Source organism: Mus caroli, unplaced genomic scaffold, assembly GCF_978045245.1.
Source record: "Mus caroli unplaced genomic scaffold, Mus_caroli_1 scaffold_18, whole genome shotgun sequence".
NCBI classification, from domain to species: domain Eukaryota; kingdom Metazoa; phylum Chordata; class Mammalia; order Rodentia; family Muridae; genus Mus; species Mus caroli.
In genome coordinates this window covers 49243803-49264794 of record NW_028227273.1, presented here as the reverse complement: position 1 = coordinate 49264794, position 20992 = coordinate 49243803, and the positions used below count along the sequence as shown (strand labels likewise).

The 20992-nt window shown below is 50.4% G+C and overlaps 1 protein-coding gene across 1 annotated transcript; it reads left to right on the top strand.

Moving 5' to 3' along the window:
• Nucleotides 1–1739: 1739 nt before the first annotated feature.
• Drc5 (dynein regulatory complex subunit 5) lies at nucleotides 1740–20829 on the top strand. Its single transcript, XM_021149151.3, has 5 exons — nucleotides 1740–1863; nucleotides 11386–11755; nucleotides 13142–13710; nucleotides 18218–18667; nucleotides 19690–20829. Exons 2-5 carry the CDS (start codon nucleotides 11485–11487, stop codon nucleotides 19894–19896), a joined length of 1497 nt encoding a protein of 498 aa, XP_021004810.1. The 5' UTR covers nucleotides 1740–1863; nucleotides 11386–11484; the 3' UTR covers nucleotides 19897–20829.
• Nucleotides 20830–20992: the final 163 nt, after the last annotated feature.

Genomic DNA, 20992 nt, shown 5'->3' with positions numbered 1-20992 from the left:
TTAACAGAGATACACACTTGTCTCTGCCTTCCAAGTGCTGGGATTGAAAGCATACACCACCAGGCCTCATCAGCAACAGGCTTTTAAAAGTTAGCACAGGGGGCTGGTGAGATGGCTCAGTGGTTAAGAGTGCCAACTGCTCTTCCAAAGGTCCTGAGTTCAAACCCCAGCAACCACATGGTGGCTCACAACCATCCATAATGAAATCTGATGCCCTCTTCTGGAGTGTCTGAAGACAGCTACAGTGTACTTACATATAATAAGTAAATAAGTATTTAAAAAAAAAAAAAGTTAACACAGCACGTGCCCCAAGATGAAGCTGAAGCAGAAAACAACTTTGAGCATGGGGACCCAAGTTCAAGTGGCAGAAGCCACAAAAGCCAGCCTTGGTGGCACACCTTCATAATCCCAGCTGTGCAGTCAGGTAAGAGTGCACAGAGACAGGGGGATTCCCCCAATTCCACAAGCCATCTAGCTTAGCCTATTCTTTGAGCTCCAGGGCAGCAAAAGACCTTTTCTCAAGGAGGACAGCACCTGAGGTCAGCCGCCTACCCGCCACATGCATGTACATACCTGTGCACCTATCTATGCACACAGACGCATGCGCAAATAGAGCAGCTGAGACCGAAGCCCAGCATTTGAAGCACAGTGGAGCCAAGGAATGTAGGGAAGACCCTCCTCTATCAGAACAAAGCTGCCAGGCAGAGCTCTACCTAGACACAGGAGTGAGGGGTGGGTACAGCAGTGGGAGTGCACATTTTCATAGCAAGGATTCCCTGACACAGTATTACCGACGAAGCGTGGGGCTACACGGTGCCAGAGTGCACACTGACTAACATGTAAGCATTTGGAGTGAGGATGTAGCTCCGGGTGGCCCAGTACCAAGCATGGACTGAGCCCTGGGTTCAATTCCCCAGCACTGCAGAAACCCGATTTCACTCCCTGTAATCCCAGCTCTGGAGAAGCAAGGCATGCGCAGCAGAGTCAAGATCATCCACCGACTATACACGCGATGGTTTGCAAGCCTCTTGTGAGAGTGTGAAGGGACATGGGGACAGAAGCATGGCTCCTCACTGCATGGCTTGACCGCTGGACCTTGGCAGTAGGTTGGTCTACTAGGTTTTACCGCGGGCCCAGCTCTTCCGAGGCCACCAAGCTGAGGCTTCAACAGAGGCAATCTAACCAGAGAAGCTAGCTTAAAGCTAAACTTTGCTTTCCTAGGACGGACAGAGACGGACACACACACACACTCACAGTCTGCTGTCCCTCTGCTTTGGAGAATGAGTTCTTCTATTCCATATAGCCTGATCCCCGGAGTCGTCTCTCCTGCCTACCAAGAAAGACATAAGGACAGTAACCCTAACCTGTCAAGCCAGTGCTGAGAGCTTCCGCCAGGCTGAGCGAAGGAGCGCTCTGGGGGCCCAGGCCCTTCCTGCCTCTGATACTTGGTTCACATTAGAGAGAACCGAAGGGGCTCCCCAGCAGAGTTGGGGTCCACAGCTCGACCACAGGGGAATTCCAGAGGCTTAAGTAACTGTAGAAAGTCCCTCGCTTCCCCCTGTCTCCTTTGTTGTTCTTGGGCCTTCTTCTCCTCCCGCCCCCCACTCCTTATCAGAAGTACATCCTCTAGAGCCACGCGAAAACCTTAATGCACCCCGAAACATGCAGCCAGAAAGCGCGAGCGGAGGCCGAGAGCATAGGGTCGTTCTCTGAGCACGCGCACTAGGGGCAACCGAGGAGGAGGGCGCCAACGCCCAGGACGGAGGGCTCAGGGTCCGCCCCCTGGCGACTCAGGCGTCCCTAACAACCAACTTCCGCCAAGCCAACCGCCTGAGAGAGCAGTCTCCTGGGTCCCCAGAGCAGGTGAGGTGACCTCCGGGAAAGGGACGTCCAACTCTGATCTCCCCAATCAGACCATGCTGCTTAAGCTCAAAGCCCTGCCAGCTCCTGCAACCCACGCAGGTCTGTGGCCCCGCAGCCGTCATCTTAGCTTCTTATGTCCAGTAATGGGAGAACCCATTCTGCAGTTACATGAAACCCCCAACTCATCATGCCTGTCTTCTAAAGGTGGGATCCAGGCTCTGCATGCCACACAGTGACTATCTGTAAGCTGGTCTAGAGGTCTAGAATTCAAGTAAAGAAATGGGGAGACCTGAGAAGAGGAGAGTCCCCAATCCTCAGCTGAGGACAATGCTACAGGCCCTGTAGGTTCTGCACCTCCCCCATGGACCTGGTCTCTCTGGGTTACCAAGGGGAGGAGGAGGAGGAGGACCATGCTAATCTTTGAAGCTGAGCTTCCCCCCTGGGGTGTCTGAGAAGAGGCAGCTGGAGTCCTGGGTAGAGCTACCACAAGTGTCCCTTTCCATAGAGCTGACTACAGATGCCTGAGCTGGGATGGGGAGGGCCCACAAGCTATGAACAAGCTATCTCCCTGAGCCAGAGACCAAACCCGGGCTCTCAGAAAAACAGTGGTTTGTTTGTTTGTTTGTTTGTTTGCTTGTTTGTTTGCTTGTTTGTTTTAAATTCTTTCTTCCTTCAGCCCATAAACTGGGACTTCACAACAGGACTTTGGGCAATAGAGGGCAGGGAAGATGTAAACAAAAGCCCAGGGCTCTGAATACAGGAACCTGAGGCCCAAGGAGGGCTCTCTTTGTGGGGAACATGGGGTACGCGTGGGTGGGAAGCTGGCAGAGAGGTGGATGGAGACCCCAACCTGCCCCTGCAGCAGACCACCACAGCTACACTTGCAGAGAAACATGGGGCGTGACAGGCCCATTTGAGTAGCTTTCACATTTGAGTAGTGGCAGGAACCTCCCTGACGTGGCCAGATTTTACTGGGGCTTGAAGAAGGATGAAAAGGGAAGGAATATGAGGGAGAGATCCAAGCTTGACCCACTCTGTGAGCAACATGCGCTCCCAGCGTGAGCAGGGCAGAAGAGCAAACCTGCAACATTCTCTTGGGCCCTTGTGGAGACCTCAAGCCAAAGTCAGCCACAATCCAGCCTTAGGGAAGTGTCTCGGCAGCAAAGTAGGTGAAGGCTGGGGCTCCACAGTGGTGATCAGAGAACCCACGGGTGGGAGGGAGTTCCAGAAACCTTTCTGGAACTGAGATGAGGTGAGAAAGGGGCGCCTTAGAGAAGCAAGAGGGCCCATGGGGCAGATAAGCAGTCCGTCTGGCTTGCTGGCTTGGTGACAGCGAGTCTCTTCAGTTTTCTAAGCCTCAGTTTCCTCTTTTGTAAGGTGCGGGCAATGGTGTCATGGTGACAAATGTCAATAATGGACATGAGGGCTTAGTGAGCTTCGTATAGGGGAGGCTGCTAACGAGTGCCAGCTCCAGGCCAAGCCTGTGTGAAATGTCACACAGTTTAGCTCCTAAATCACCTACAGTGGATGATAGGTGATGAAGGTAATATTAATGACTGTCCCCATTTGACAGGCGATGCCCCTGAAATCTGTTGAGGTGTGAGAGGCAAGGGGTGGGGGGTGTCTGGAGACAGTCCAAGGCCCGAACGCTCAGCCAGCAGCTGTAGGGCCGGCCCCCTGTGGGCATCTGCCATTGCACGTCTAGAATGCAATAAATCACAGCTACACAGAGCCAAGGTGATGATCCTAGACCACCTGTCCACCATATACAAAGCCGTACAAAATGAGGACAGCCCCGGCCAAAGTGGGACACCATTTTATTACTTGTACCAAGGCCCAGACATTCCCAACCCTTCATGCTGTGACTCATTGTGTCCTGTGTTTTTATACCCCTGTCCTGGTCCCGAGGACAGGGACACGTAGAGAAAGAATGGCCTTTCCCTGCCAGTAGTGGTCCTGGTTGGCTGCACTTGATGCTAGAGACGCAGCTATGTAAAGCCTACAGGTCCTTGAGACGGACCCCAAGATTAAAGTCACGACGCACCTCCCACTTCCACGCTCTGAGGGCAGAGACTGCCCTGAGTGGGGATATCACACAGCATCCCAAGACACATGCATTTCTGGTGGCCCCAGCTTGTCTGACATGCCAAAGAGAATCCCCGATGAAGAAAGGAGTGGGACCTTGGAGTACTAAACTCCATTTCTCTCCCCACCCTGCAGGCTCTCAAGGAAGATGAGTCTGTAGATCTGTGGGTCTCGACCTTCCTAATGCTGCTGACCCTTTAGAACATTTTCTCTTGTTGTGGTAAAAACCCCAAAGCATAAGATTATCCCGTTGCCACTTCATAACTGTAACTTTGCTGCTGTTATGGATTGTAAATACAGGACATGAGGATATCTGCTATGGGACCCTCTGGGGGTCAAGACCCATAGGTTGACAACCACTGCCCCAGCCCGCACTGGGCCCTGTCCCTTCTGGAGCTATCTTCCTTCAGTGGGTCTTTTGGAGTATCTGGTCATCTAGGTTTCTGTCCATCCCTGCAGAATCCTCAGGGCAGCCTGGAGTTAGCCAGCCAGGCTCAGGCCTACCAGCAGATGCTGTAAGCAGCTATGCCTGTCTCTCTCTTTCCCCTGGTTCCTCCCATCTTTCTCCTCAATCAAACTGGGGTAGCCTCCTTTCCTTCCTCCCTCCCTTCCTCCCTTCCCCCTTCCCTTCTTCCTTCCTTCCTTCCTTCCTTCCTTCCTTCCTTCCTTCCTTCCTTTCTTCCTCCCTCCCTCCCTCCCTCCTCTCTTCCCTTCTTCCTTCCTTCCTTTCTCTTTTTTTCTTTCGACAGGGTTTCATATAAGGTCAGGTTAACTTCAAACTTCCTTGATTTAGGAATTCTCCATTTCACTCCCCAGCGAGCCTCGCAATGTTCAACACCCTGTGGTCACAAAGGAGGAGGACAGGACCTGCAAGACGGGCAGATCAGGGGCTTTGTCACCCTGACTTTCCTGGTTGCTGTTCTCTTCCCCTCCCCCCCCCCCCCAACTAGGTTCTGTCCTCTGCTGCTGCAGATAGGCTCTAAGTCCGGGAAAGTGACTCTCAGCAGTGGGGCTCCTGCTCCTTCAAGGACACACAGCTGTCCTTCCTTCCATCAGCCTCTACTTGGACCAACCCTAAAAAAGTCTCTGATTGGCTGACATTATAAAGCCACGCCCATTAGTCCCAGTAGCCAATAGGGATACTCTCTAGAATCTATTATTAGCAGCAAATAGGACAGACCCAAACTAGCTACCTGCCTAAGGCAGACCTGGCACTGGGTTTGGGCATGCACATCCAGTGAGCTCCCTCTGCTGTGGATTTTGGCACAGGGGGGAGGTGGCACGAGTCCTGGAGAACTAGGGCTCCGGCAAAGGTGTTTTGGGGGGATAGCGGGGAGGGTGTGATTGAACTAGTCAGTGGATGGATGCTTGTCTCTTTCCCAGGAGGAGATGGTAAGAAAAGCATCCCAAGTTTAAGAAGTGGCTCAGTAAAGGCCCGGAGTAGTCTGCAATGACCTGGATGAAAGCAGACTTTATTTCGGAGAGCCACTAGTCGCGATAGAAGGCCCTTGTCCTCTGAGGTGCTGAGGGAGCTGACTTTTGCCCTCAGGCAGTGCTGAGCCGCTTAAGGGTTTATGTAGAGACCTGCCTCATTGGCTGTGCAGGGCTGGCTGGAGAGGACCAGACAAGAGACCAGGGGCCAAGTGGAGCTGTGTGTGACAGACCCAGAAGCCCTACGCTGAGCCGCAAGGAAGGGACAGGTTAGCTTCTGTGTGACCTGCCAAAGGAGCTGAGTCCCTGCTTTCAGCTTTCTGTGTAGATTGAATCTGAGGGACTTGGACAGAAACCTCAGGACCTGAGTGTAAAACTCAAGAGTGTGGAGAGCTGGGTCCCATGACAGGAGCAAGGTAGACAGAACCTGGGAGATGGGGCGGGGGTGGGGATGGGGGGTGGGGCTGGACAGAGTGCCCAAAGTCTGCCATGCCAACATCCTGTAAACTCAACAGCCAGGGAGGCTGGAGAGACGACTCAGACGTTAAGAGCACTGGCTGCTCTTCTAGAGGACCTGGGTTTGGTTCCCAGGACACAACTGCCTATAACGCCAGTTGCAGAGGACCCAATGTCTTCTTCCGGCCTTCTCAGGCACCAGGCATGTATGTGGCGCCCACACATACATTCAGGCAAACACTCATATATATATATATATATATATATATATATATATATATATATATATATATATATATATAAAAACAAAACCAGAAGTGGCAAGAGAGGCAGGAGAAGAGCCAGAAGTAACAGACCCAAGGGACTTGCGTAACTCACTTCCTATTAAGTCTACTGATATACTATCGGTAGATTTTTTTCTTTTCCTTTACACTTTGTTTTTTTTTTTCAATTGAGCATCTTTCTGTGGGTATGTGCACTTGAGGGCATGTACCCTCCAAAGCTAAATGTGTTGGATCCTCCAGGAGCTGGAGTTGGTGGCAAGCTGTCTGATGTGGGTCCCAGGACCTGAATGCAAGTCCTCTTCAAGAGCAGCAGACACTCTCAACAGCTGAGGCGTCTCTCCATCCCTCATACATCAGTTCCTCAAAACACATTTTCTTGTCGGTGGTTTGTTTGAGATGTAGCCCCTGCTGCCTCATACTCATTATGTAGCCAAGGATGGCTTTGAATTTGGATCCTCCTGCCTCTACCTCCCAAGTGCTGGGATTACAGATGTGTACCAGGAAGCCAGCTTATGCAGGAGCAAACCCAAGACTTCCAAAATGCCAGGCAGGTACTCTCAGCTGCACACCACCCCTCATCAAAATATGTGTTTAAAAATCACATGGAACTGGAATCTCTAGAGATAGCCTCTAGTTGTTATTTTACTTTTGGCAGTACTAAGGTTTGACCCTATGGCTGCATGCATGTTAGGCAAGTGTTCTAGCACTAAAAACTGTATATATGCCCAGTTCTCTTGCTAGTTTTTATTTTGAGAAATAAGGCAGAGTCTTAGCCAGGCAGTGGTAATGCACACCTTAAATCCCAGCACGCTGGAGACAGACACAGGCAGACTTCTGATTCTAAAGCCAGCCTGGTCTACAGAGTGAGTTCCCAGATAGCCAGGGCTACCCAGAGAAACACTGTCTTGAAGAAAAACAAAGAGGAAGAGGAGGAAGAAAAAGAGGAAGAGGAGAAGAAACTAAAAAAAAAAAAAAAGAAATAGGAAAGAAAAAGAAAAAGACGAAGTCCTACTAAGTTGCCCAGGCAGACCTTAAACTTTCAGTCTTTGTACCTCAAACTCCTTGTAGCCAGGGTTACAGGCAGGTCTGTGTCACCAGGCCCAGCTGTGCCTGGTAATAAATATTCTTCCTGTCAAAAATATCTTTAGAGCCAAGCCTGGTCCTGCAGGCTTGTAATTCCAACTGCTAGGAAGGCTGCTCCAGGGAGATAGGAAGGTCACAGTCTGCCTCAGCTACAGAGTGAGCTCAAGAATGAAAAACAAGGGGTTGGAGAGATGCCTCAGCGATTAAGAGCACCGCTCTTCCAAAGATCCTGAGTTCAAGTCCCAGCAACCACATGGTGACTCAAAACCACCTGTAATGGGATCTGATGCCCTCTTCTGGCACACAGGTGTACATGCAGATAGAGCACTCATATACATAAAATAAATAAATCTTTTTTAAAAAAACAAATAAAAAATAGGTGGGATAGGGTGTGGCTCAGGGGTAGAATGTTTGGCTGTCATCTGCAAGATCCTGGACTTAATCTCAATACCACAAAAAATATATTATATACATATACATGAAATGTATATTTCATATATACAGTATATTAAAATAGTCAACTCTGACCTTATGATGTAATTGATTTCAATATTAGCCTTAAAATTGACATCAGGATGGGCATGGTGGATGCCTTTAATCCCAGCACCCAAGGAGGCAAAGGCAGGCAGAGCTGTGTGAGTTCAAGGCTAGCCTGGTTTCACATAGTGAGTTCCAAGGCAGCCAGAGCTACAAAGTAAGACCCTGTCTCAAAACAAAAGACAAAAACTAAAGCCAAGAAACATCAGACCAAGGGGATGGGTGTTTCTGTCATGGAAGGCTGGCACTGGGCTCTTGTTATGTCAACTGTACTGTGGCACCCATGGGGACTGGGGTTCCCCTTATGAGGTTTGTTAGGGCCATAGATGGCTCTATGATCTCTGCCAGAGGCATACTATGAAGAAGCAGCAAAAACAACTAGAACTAGACCTTAGGAAGAACTGCCTGGTACCAAGAAAGACAGTAAGCAGCACAGAGGGGTTCCCAACTGGCCTCAGCTGGGTTGAAGCCCCCTAGGAGGAGAGAGCAGAGTCACACCCAGGCTAGTGGGGCAGGTAGCCTCTAACCACGGTGCAACAGATCTTCAAGTTGCCAATGACCCCTTGCCCTTTACCTCTCCTGGAGAGACAGGGACAAGGCTTAGAAACCAACCTAGCATTCACTTGAAGACATCTCTCAGCTCTCTAGACAGGAATCTCCACAGATGCCACATAGGAAGACATTATTATCCCGTTTTACAGATAAGGGAAGGGAAGAAGTTGAAGTTCAGATAGGTTATGCAACTTGCCTAATATCACCAGCTAGCCAGAAATACAAAACCAGCTGATGCCTCTATCTAAATGGTACCCTCCTGAACTCACCATATAGACCAGACTGGCCTCAAACTCACAGAGATCTACCTGCCTCTGCCTTCCAAGTGCCGGGATTAAAGGCATTATGTAAAGATGGACAGGGTCTGTGAATTTGCATTTGATTTGCATACAGTGGTGACACAATACATAAATATCTTGCCGACAGTAGCCCTCGCCCAAGACTTTTCCTCCTTGAGCTGCCTGGCAGGCTAGAGAGTACCATCTGGTTCCTCCCTCTGCCAAGGATGTCGTTGCTGGAGCCGGGCGCTCCTTCTCACTGGTCACACCACAGTATAGCACAAAGGGAAGCTACCCAGCCACAGGCAGAGGGCCCAGGCACTGCTGTTCTGCCTTCAGGTCACTGGCAGGGTGCCTGCAACAGGAGGGCAAAGAGGTTCCCCCAGACCCAGACAGCATCCTCAGTCTTCTGTCTTCAGCCCCATATTTAGCTGCCTTCTCACCTCCCACGCCTGCTCGCCACCGTCTGGTATGATGGGAAACTTCGAAGTGGGAGCCAGGTGGGAACTGAAGGGAGGAGAGGCATTCGCACTCTGGTCAGGAGGCTGTCTGGTCCCTCCCAACTGCGCATGCCCTGAATGGAGGCCACAGGCGCAGGTTTGACAGGGACGGACCTATTCTTTCCACTCAAAGCCTTTCCGCAGAGGTTTGAAGAGGACCCATGTCGGCTCACATTTCACTCCCAACTCCAGGGGCTGGCTCTTCTGGCTCCAAGGACCTGCACAGGTGCTCACACCCTCGTATGCAGGGTGTAAGTATGTACAGATGTATATTTAAATGACAACTCAAAATATAGACATAAACTATACGGATCATACATTTGAGCGACAGTATCCTGAGTACAGTGCATTAATTGTGTCAACTCTTTTGGTTTTTATTGTTTTCTGTTTTAATTTTAATCTGTATGCAGATTATACATTTCAACAATAATGTTTGGGCACACTGGATTGAGTATACAACTAGTTTCATCTGTTTTAGGGTTTTGGTTTTTTGTTTTGTTTTGTTTTGTTTTGTTTTGTTTTTTGAGCCGGGGTTTCTCTGTGTAGTCCTGGCCACCCTGGAACTCACTCTGTAGACCAGGCTGGCCTCGAACCTGTTTCAGGATTTTGTTGTTCTGTTCATTTTGGTTTTCCTGTAGGGTTTTTTTGTTTGTTTGAGATTTCCTTTTGTTTTGTTTTTAACTGAGCTAGGCAAAGAGCCCTGCCAATGAGCCACACTCCTCTCTACTTAAGCCTCTTCCCCCCCTTATTTATTTATTTATATTTATTTGCCTGGCACTAGTGGTGCACACCTTTGATCCCAGAGCTCAGGAAGCAGAGCCAGGAGGATCTCTGAGTTCGAGGCCAGCCTGGTCTATGGAGTGAATGACAAGATAGCCAGAGCTATACATAAAATGATTTTTCCCCCGTTTTTGTTTCTTTGGTTGGTTAGTTGGTTTTTGTTTTTGGCAGTAAAAATAGTATTTTATTCCCCACTTCCCCCCACCTCCTGCTTATTTGTTTTTTTAAGATTTATTTATTTTATTTATATGAGTACACTGCAGCTGTCAGACACATGAGAAGAGGGTATCAGATCCCGTTACAGATAGTTGTAAGCCACCAGGTGGTTGCTGGGATTTGAACTCAGGACCTCTGGGAGAACAGTGAGCGCTCTTAACTGCTGAGCCATTCTCTCCAGTCCTCTCATTTTTGTTTTGTTTTACAAGTCGGGTTTCTCTGTGTAGCCCTGCTTGTTGTCGATGCCCCGTGCTCATGAAGTACACTTGGAGGCCAGAAAAGCTGACAGGAGCATGAAACCCCAGATTCACTGGCTGAGGTGAAACAAAATTGTAACTCCCGTGCTCAGGAGATACAAACAAGAGACTCAGCACTTGAAGGTCATAGCAACTTGGAGGCCAGCCTGGGATACCTGAGAACTTGTCTCAAAATTGATAGAGACAGAAATTAAGATAGTGTGTAAGCCTGTACCCCACTCTGTTAGCCAGTGATCTCAGTCGTGCCGTCAGGATGCCCTGGGAGCTGGGAGCTTCTGAGTTGAATAGTTGTTCATGGTAGCGCCCTCCCTTGGCATTTGATACCCCCACACTCACCCTTAGAGTGGGCAGTCCAGAATCTGACTTGAGAAATTGAGTTTAAATGCACTGTTATGGACGGCTGGAGAGATGGCTCAGAGGTTTTGAGCACTTAATATTCTGTTCTTGCTGAAGGACTGAGTTCAGTTCCCAGCACCCATATCAGGCTGCTCACAACTACCCTCTTCTAGCCTCTGTGTGTGCGCATGCACACTCGCGCACGTGCATGTGCACACACACACACTCATGCACGCATGCAAACACACAATCTTTAAAATATAAGTTCCCTCTCATTCAGTGTCAGCTGTGCATCACCGAGCAAGCCAGCAACCCCTCTGTACTTCATTTCCTTTCCAAAAAAAAAATGAAAATGAGCTCTTGTCTCCAAAAGGCCTTTTTCCCCCTTAATGACAGATGAGTTACTATCCAAAATGAATACCTGGTATGTAGCAATGATTATAATTACTGAACAGCTAATGTCTAAACTTTGGGGCTCTCCTTGTACACACCCTGTGTCCCTTTGGATACGTTGTTTTATCAACTCCTCTAATAATCCTGTTGGTAGCTACTGCCCTCACTTCAGAGGCAGCATCTGAGATGCAGAGATGTGCCTTGCCCAAAGCCACACAGCCAGTCTCTGAGAGTGTCATCTAGGTCTACTCTCCCCCCAGAGACTGATCCTTCAGCACCACTCTGTGCCACCTAACCCCCCCCCAGTAACGCTGTCCCCTTCCTCTTGCTCAAGCTACAACCTCGCCCCCATCCTGTATCCTGCCTGCTGTAAGAAGCTTCCTACTGCAAGGCTGCCAGGATTCCGACCCCTGCCTCCCCGCTGGCCGGCAACATGCAGGAAACACCATCAGCACCGTCCAACTCTTCGTCTCACAGCCAGTCGGTTCTCACCATCCAACGCCAGGTCTCTGCCTTGGGCAGCTCCAGCACAGGACCCACGTCCTTGAAGACCGGCAGCACCCCTACCCCAGGCCAGCTGAAGACCAAGGTCCCAAATGTCCGTCGCATGCGCAGGATCATCTCCGAGGATGCAGAGTGGTCACTGGCCATCGTACCTCTCCTTACAGAGCTCTGCATTCAACATATCGTCAAGAACTTCCAGAGTAAGTCGTCCATGTGATGTGGGCCAGAGGAGGTGGGGACCACCGCACCCAGGCCTGGAAGCATTCTCTAATCTACTCCCACTCAGGATCAGTGGTGTCTCCTGCCGTACACACGTGCGCACGCACACACACACATACACACACACACATATGTACATGCATGCACGTGCATGAATACACACACACTCAAGCACTCACCCGCACATACACACACACATGCACACTCTCTCTCACACACACACACACACTCGAGCACGCACACACACATGTGCATGCACGAACGTGCATGAACACACACACATACACACACACACACATTGTGCCCTCCATGATTTTGCCCTTCTCTGATCATGTCTGCTCTCTCCATCAAGCTGAGCCTTAGCCACATCCTTCTCTCCCTCCTCCCAGAAGCTCTGACAGAGCTTCCCCCATCTGACAGAGTCCTCCGGGATGCAAATGGCTTCCTGGTTTCTTCTGTACTCCAGCCCCTTCCAAAGAGAACTAGCTGTCCTCTCCTACTCTATGGGACAAGGGCTTCCCGAGAACTGGGTCATTTAACACATCACATTCCTCTGTCGCTTACTGACTGTGTGCCACAGCAAGCTTAGCCGAACTAGAGGAGGCCAGGGCCATGTCTGATTTCTTCGTTTTAAGAATGTATTGAGGGTGGGGGGAACACTCACCACAGAACACAGTACACATACAGAGATCAGAAGACAACCTCATGCCGTCAGCTCTCCTTCCTCTCACCTCAGGCCACCAGTTCTGCTCAGTAGGCATTTTTTTTTTTACACCCTGATCCATCTTTCTGGCCCCATGTTTTCTTCACTTCCACCCCCCTGCCCCCAGCAAGATCTTGCACACAGGTGTTAAAATACATATAGTTATTCTGAAATGAATGAGTAAAGTCTGACTGGGAGTATCAGAAGTCAGACTAGATTGTACATTGAGAACTGGCCCTGAAGCCGGGCGTGGTGACGCATGCCTTTAATCCTAGCACTTGGGAGGCAGAGGCAGGCGGATTTCTGAGTTTGAGGCCAGCCTGGTCTACAAAGTGAGTTCCAGGACAGCCAAGGCTATACAGAGAAACCCTGTCTCGAAAACCAATATATATATATATATATATATATATATATAAAAGAGAACTGGCCCTGAGATTCTGTCCTGCTCCAGGTAGGTCAGCTTGACACCAGATACCGCCCAGTGCAATTGCCAGTTAGTTGCAGGCAAGAGCACCCCCAAAGAGTGTCTCTTTAGAAGACTGTTTGTCCTCTCAAAATAAAGTTCCCGAGGCCACAAAGGGTCTCCCAAGACAGTCCAGGATGCTGAGTTGCAATGTTCCCAGCATGGCGGCTGAACCCTGTTTTCCTTCCTCCCTTCTCAAAGACAACCCTATCCTGAAGCAGCTGCCGCTAGAGCACCAAAAGAAGGTCTTGAGCAACCTGCCCCCCGAGCTGCCTTTGACGGTGACCGCTAACTTGATTGACGATGAGAATTATTGGCACCGCTGCTGCATCAAGCGCTGGTCCGTGTGCCACGTGTCCAGGCACGGCGGCAGCTGGAAGCGTATGTTCTTCGAGAGACACCTGGAGAACCTGCTGAAACTATTCATCCCGGGGACCACGGACCCCAACGTGATCCTGGACCTGCTGCCCCTCTGCAGGAACTACGTGCGCCGCATTCACGTGGACCAGTTCCTCCCACCTGTGCGGATGCCGACCCCGCTCCAAGGAGAGGAACAGTCGGACTCTGGCAGTGAGGGCGAGGGGAACGAGCCTGAGAAGGACCACTACCAGCTGCAGACGCTGGTGGGTGGCCTCAAACACCTGGAAGAGCTGGACCTGGTGTACGGCGTCAAAGACTGTGGCATGAATTTTGAGTGGAACCTCTTTCTCTTCACCTACCGAGACTGCTACTCTCTGGCAGCCACCATCAAAGCTTGCCACACCCTCAAGGTACTACCCCCACCCCCACAGCTCCCCAACTCACTTGCCTCCTTTCTCATTGTCTCTGGGATTGCTTCTCCTGCCTCTTCCTCTCCTTCTACCATCTTCTCTCATTTCCTTTGCATTCATGAGTAGAGGAAGGGATTGTTTAGATATTTGGTTGGGTTTTTGTTTTGTTTTGTTTTGAAACTTTGTTGAGGCAGGGTCTCATACCTTAGGCAGGCCTGGAATTCAATGTGTAGCTGGAAACGACCTTGAATTTCTGACCTCCTGCCTCCACCTTACATGCACAAACATGACCAAGTGCTGGGATCACATGTGTATGACATGTATGACACCACTACGCCCAGTCTAAGTCATACTAAGGATTAATCCAAATGAAGAACTCCCAGGCTGAGGGTGCAGCTTAGAAGCAGAGTGTCTGTGGCATGTGTGAGGCTGTGAGTCTGGCCCCTGCCTCTGGGAAAAGCTAAAAAGCACTCTACAGCAAATCTACTGCACCACTTAACTTGTCTTCTTGCTGTGATTAAAATCCCTGACAGAAGCAACTGAGGAGGGAGGTGGGGGTTATTTGGCTCCAGTTTTCAGGACATGGTTCATCATGGAGGGAGGGCATGGGTTCATCATGGAGGGAGGGCCATGTTGGCAGGAGCCTACGGAGCTGGTCAAGCAGAGAGCGTCAAATGGTGGAACTTGGTTTTCTCCTTTTTATCCAGCCCAAGACCCCCACACACAAACACACACTGATACCCCCATACACACAGTTAAAGTTTAACTAGATAAACCAGGCAGTGGTGGCACACACCTTCAATCCCAGCACTTGGGAGGCAGAGGTAGGCAGATCTCTGAGTTTGAGGCCAGCCTGGTCTACAGGACAGCCAGAGCTACACAGAGCAACCCTGTCTCAAGGCGGGAAGAAAGATTTAGCTAGATAATTTAGCTAGCTATTTAACTAGATAATCCTCCAAAGACACACCCAGAGACTCATCTCTGGGCTATTCCAAAGCTTGTCAACTTGTCTATATTAACCATCACACTGGTTATATTGAAATTTTCAGACAAGTATGCCCCATGGAATATTTGGGCTATGCATCCAAACATTGAGGGTTTTATCTGAAATTCAAATTTAACTGGACTTTTCATGTTTCTATTTGTGAAATCTGGCAGCCACCGCCTAGCTGCAATTTCACATTTCCATGGCTGCTCATTAGTGCCTTTCATCCCATCAGACTGCTCGTTCCACAGGGCTCAAACAGTGTAATTTTGCGCTCCCCACCCCCCCTCCCCACCACCCTGCAACTTCAGCACCTGGGACAGGGCCCGACTCTGTCAGTTGGATGGCTGGCTGCAAAGCCGGTGAACAGAGGACACAGCATTTCTTTCCTTTCTCTCTTAACAGAGCCTAGCAGCTTGATGCTGCTCCCCCCGCACCCCCGCCATGATGAACCATGCCCTCAAGACTGAAATCCAAAGACCCTCCTCCCTCCTTAACTTGAATCTGTCAGTATTTTGTCACAGCAACAAGACAAGACACTGATACACATGGATTCAGTTCCAGGCACCAAGACATACAAAACAAAAAAAAGGATTGGGAGGACTCAGTCACTAGAGAATTTGCCTCTCATGCACACAGTTCTGGGTTGGATCAGCAGCACGGTGTGAACCAAGTGTCGTGTTACATGTCTGGAGTTGGAGGCAGGGGCATTGAAAGGTCAGGATCATGCCTTACTACATGGTGAGCTGGAGACTAGCCTGGGCTACAGGAAACTCTGTCCCAGAGAAAGGGAAAAGTTGGTTTCATGGCTAGCCTGGGCTACAGGAAACTCTGTCCCAGAGAAAGGGAAAAGTTGGTTTCATGGCTAGCCTGGGCTACAGGAAACTCTGTCCCAGAGAAAGGGAAAAGTTGGTTTAATGGTTAGGATCACATACTGACTGCTCTTGCACAAAACACTAATTCAGTTCCCAGCACCTTCATCAACTCCAGCCCCAGGGTATCTGGCCTCTTCTAGCCTCCCACATACCTACACACAGGCACACAGGCACAGCATACTTAAGGATCTTTTCTAAAGAGAGAGAAAACATGAAGGAGGGAGGGAGGGAGAAAGAGAGAGAGAGAGCAGGGGAAGCAAAGTTGCCTTAGCTCCTGGTGGCTGGAGGGACTCACAGACACCAGCACTAACAGCAGAAAAGCCAGAAGGAAAGGGTGTGCACCGGGTGATGGTGGCGCATGCCTTTAATCCCAGCACTCGGGAGGCAGAGGCAGGCGGATTTCTGAGTTCGAGGCCAGCCTGGTCTACAAAGTGAGTTTCAGGACAGCCAGGGCTACACAGAGAAACCCTGTCTCAAAAAAAAAAAAAAAAAAGGAAAGGGCATGCACAGAAGAGAGCAAGCAGACACCTCTTGCAAGAACTAACTTGGGTCCCAGGAGAACCTAGCCAGTCTCTTCCAAGAGTGGTATCCCTAACGACCTAGCTACATTCCACCTCACCTCTTAAAGGCCTCACATCTCTCAGGTTCACAGAGGGGGCAAGCGTTAGCACATGAAGCTAGTGTTCTCGTGTCCAGTCTGACAAAAACAACTTGGGGAAAAGTGGGTTGTCTGGCTCACACTTCCAGGCCACAGTCCATTAGTGAAGGAAGTGAAGGCAGGAACTTGATTGAAGGCAAGCCTGCTTGTTATCCCACACAGCCTTGAACCAAGGAACTCACGCACAGCCGAAGAGGTCCAGCATGAAGTTATGAAGTAATGCTGCTGCTGGCTTGCAGACAGCTCTTACTCAGCTGGCTTGCTTTCTCTTTCCTTTTTAGATTTATTTTCATTATTATAAATTATACGTACAGGATGGTACATGCTCATGAGTTCAGATGCCCACTGAGACCAATAGAGGGTGTCAGATTCCCTGGAGTTATTGGCTGTTGTGAGCCACCTGATACTAGAAACTGAACTCCTGCACCACAAGAGCTGTACAGGTTAAAATCCACTTAGCTATCTCTCCAGCCCCTTAACTAGCTTTCTCGTACAGTTCAAAACCATCTGCCTAGGGATCATGCTGCCCACAGTGGGCTATGCTCCTAGTTCATCTGATCTCGGTCCTCAAGTGAGCCTCTCTTCTCAGCTGTGTCCCTCCCCCGCCCCACTACCAAAACAAACCAAGAAACAAGCAAGCACTATGCGGGTAGTTGAAACCACATCCATGTCTGCAAAGATGGATGAAGCGGAGAATCTGGAGAGAAACACACTCAGGTCACCTGCTGCTGTGACGTAAGGAGGATGCAGAGAGGAAGGAGGAGGCAGAGGTGCCACAGGCTCTTCTCATAAGACCAGATGCTGTAGGCAGCCAGCGAATGGAAGGGGGGGGGCGGTTTTGAAGGAGTTCCAGCTTGAGGTTGTTAACTTGAGGTTGTAGAGATCCTCTCTACAGCTAGGGAGGGTCTGATGCTGGGAGGAGCCTAAGCTGAGCTTTGTGTGTGGCCTCACATTTGGATGGAGTCTGAGAAGGAGGAAGATCCAAAGGGAGGCAGAAAGAAGCGTGACACACAGTGCTGGAGAAGGAAGAGCTTGCCAAGAAAGAGTAGACAAGAGGACATGGCATTTTGTCACAGATCCCAGATAGGGACATGTTTCAAATAGAAGGAGCGAGTCACAGGGTAGGATAGAGCCCGGGACTGGCATAGGGGGCCTGGGAGGTCCCTGGGGGTGGGGTTACTTCAGTGGATACCAGAAACAGAAGCTGGGCAGCTGTGGATATGGAGAGAGTGGGAAGTGAGGAAAAGTGGAGGGGAGGGGGAGGCTGTGTTAAGAGCTTTGGCTGCATGCAAAGTGGAGAGCAGAACTGGAAGAGAGGAGGGCTTCTGGGTCTCCGAAGAGGAAATTGCACCAATTTCAAGCTGAATTGGTCCCCCCAAGAAAAGCATTTGTTATACAGAGAGGAGAGGCTCAGGGACCAGGGTCAGTGCTTGCTGGGGCTGAGACCTGAAGCAGGGCAGTTGGCATGTGATAGATATGGAGATCTGTGTTGGTATCATGAAAACAGTAGAGGGGCCTATTCAGTGGCCAGGGGGAAAAAATAAAACAGAAGAGCAGCCATCCGTGGATAGGGAGCTCATAGGTACCCTGGCGTGTGAGTAGACTGGAAACTGGAGAAGCAGACATTGCCACAGATGATGAGAGAGTTTGTGGTCCAGAGAAGTACAATTGGATTGGCACACTGTACTGGAAGGTTCTGTGACAGTGACAGTGACGTAGGTGAATTTTTCCACTGTCAGTTTCTTGGTCAAAAGAATCCAGAAAATCGAGAATGAGCTGGGCATGGCGATAGCCTTTCCCTCTGCCACCCGCCAGTGATTCTGTATCATCCAGTGAACCCACCTCCCACCTGAAAGCCAGGCAGGTGGCTAACACCAGGTGTTGAGCCTCCAGCCACCTTGTATTTTCTTTCTGTACCAGCCCAGGGCAGTTAGGTAGCGCAGGCTATCCCAGACCGGCAGGTGCTGTAAAACTCCTACCTACCCACAGATCTTCAAGCTGACCCGAAGTAAGGTGGACGACGATAAGGCGCGCATCCTAATCCGTAGCCTGCTGGACCACCCAGCCCTGGAGGAGCTAGACTTATCCCACAACCTCATCGGAGACCGCGGTGCACGAGCAGCAGCCAAGCTGCTGAGCCACAGTCGCCTGAGAGTGCTCAACCTGGCCAACAATCAACTGCAGGCGCCTGGCGCACAATCACTGGCTCACGCACTGGCACACAACACCAACCTGGTCTTCCTCAACCTCCGCCTCAACTGTATCGAGGACGAGGGTGGCCAAGCAATCGCCCACGCCCTGGAGACCAACAAGTGCCTCTCCGTGCTGCACCTCGGTGGCAACAAGCTGTCTGAGCCCACAGCCACACTCCTCTCCCAGATGCTCACTGTCAACACTACGCTCGTCAGCCTCAACCTATCCTGCAACCACATTGGGCAGGTGAGTCATGGCTTCTGGGGCGGGTGGCCACGGGTGGTAGAATCCAACTACCATAGACCTTTTGCAGGGGCGGGGCGAGGGGAGCAAAATGCTAGGAGCAGACTGTGTGGTGTGCGGCACAGAAAGAGTGTTCTCTTCTCCTGTGTGCGCTCCAGGGCCCAATCTCTTTCCTTTCATTGTTCATGTGTCTGTGCTATACACGCATGTGTGAGGGTGTACCTGTATGAGCGTGAACACGTGTGTGTGCATGCATGTGGAGACCCTAAGTGGATGTCTGCCATCATCCTCAATGGCTCTTCCGCCGTATTTGCTAAGGCAGGGTCTCTCAGTGAAACCCAGAGGCGCCCTCTGAAATGACCCATCTGGCCAGCCAGCTTGCTCTGCAAATCCTCTGTCTCCCCAACCCCCAGTGGGCCGCTCTACCTTCTTCCCATGGGCTCTGGAGATCCTAACGCTGGTCCTGATGCTTGTGCTCAAGCTCCTGCCTCAGGGTCACTTCCAGGCTCCTCGTTTTCCTTTAGCTCTTAGTTTCTGGGAGGGAAAGTACAGTGGTTTGATTGATTGGTTGATGATTGATTGATTGATTGATTGAAGCAAGGTCTCACCATGCAGTTCTGGCTGTCCTAGAACTCACTATGTAGACCAGGCTGACCTCAAACTCTGAGATCCACCTGCTTCCGTCTCCCGGCTGCTGGGATTGTAGTCATACTTTGTCTTTCCTTCTTCCATTCCCTCCAAACTTCCCCTCACATCTCACTAGACCGACTATTCTCAGGTCCCCAAGACGGAAGTGAAGGAACAGAACTACATCACCACCATGAATCCACGTTTTCCAAAACACTTAGGTTGAGCCTAACCTTAGTCAGCCTTAACCACAGTTTTTCAAGTAGAATGGCATTTTTGTCCATGGCCCGAACAGATAGGTTACACGTGGCTTTTAAAGGTATCCCATCTGTATGGAAGTCTGCTCATGTGACCCTGCGATGTGATATGAAGTGACCCCCTGCCTCACTTCTCCCCAGGATGGTGGGAAGCAACTCCTGGAAGGCATATCAGACAACAAGACCATTCTAGAGTTCGACCTGCGACTGTCAGATGTATCCCAGGAGAGCGAGTACCTCATTGGCCAGGTTCTGCATGCCAACCGAGAGGCTACCCGCCAGCGGACCCTGAATCCTGGCCACTTCTCCTCACCCACTAACAACTGTACTGAGAATTCTGTAGGCTAAGATGTGGAATGGGGATAGACGGTGATCTGATGGGTTACCCCGGCAACCACACCTTCATTTCACACCCTTGATATGTCTGCCCCTGGTTCTGAGGTAGCGAGAAGAAGGGATCACGAATCTCCTTGGAATGAGCGGCCAGATTTGTATATGTGAAGATGCTGGGGTATAGAAGGGGCGCCTAAGGATGAAATGTGTGCGCTAGCTCCCCCACCTAGAAAATGGCCATTACTAGACCCTTAACAGGAACAAGGAAGGCAAAGGACTCTAAAAGAGCACCCCTGCTCAAACTCTTCATGAGCACCATCTACCTCTTGACTCACCCCACCCCTTTCCCTTTTTACTAAGCAGATAGTTGAGCCCTGATCTCAGTCTACACACACACACACACACACGTGTACACACACACACGTGTACACACACACATGTGTACACACACACGTGTACACACACGTGTACACACACACACATGTGTACACACAGAACAGAACTATGCCTGTCTCCCTCTCCCTCCCACCCTCCCTGGAGATGCTACTTGCCTGGAAGGCCCCTGACGTTGTCTGCTTGTACAGATCGCGCCCTCACTAACCCTCAAACCGGGAATGGGGGGGGACAGAAGGATGGGGAACACGTGTCACTCTGAGGGAGCAGACCAGTGAGTCATCCACACTTTTATTATCCATCAGTGTGATTTGTACAATCTTTGCGCTTGGAATTCCATGACAGAAAGGCCACAGTGTGATGCACCCAATTTGACAGAGACCTGTCTTCTCCCGAGCCAGGCCTAGCCCACCCCACAAGCCCTTATCCTCAGGACATACAGTCTTCCAGGTACCCTCTCCTTGAGTCCCTGGCACGCTGTGACTGCCCACCATGGGGCTACACCTATGGATTCATGAGAGGATCTTGACTGACTAATTCAACCTCTTATCATCTCCCAACTCTCCTCGGGCTGAGTGGCCCAGTGCCCGTCTACCTCAAAGATGGGCGACCGCAGCTGCAATCCAGGAGGGCTCCTTGCACTCCAGGGACTCCTTGCAAGAAGCAGGTGCTGAGCAGAGCACCAGAGGGGGCTTGGGAGTGACTGTGTGTGTGCCTG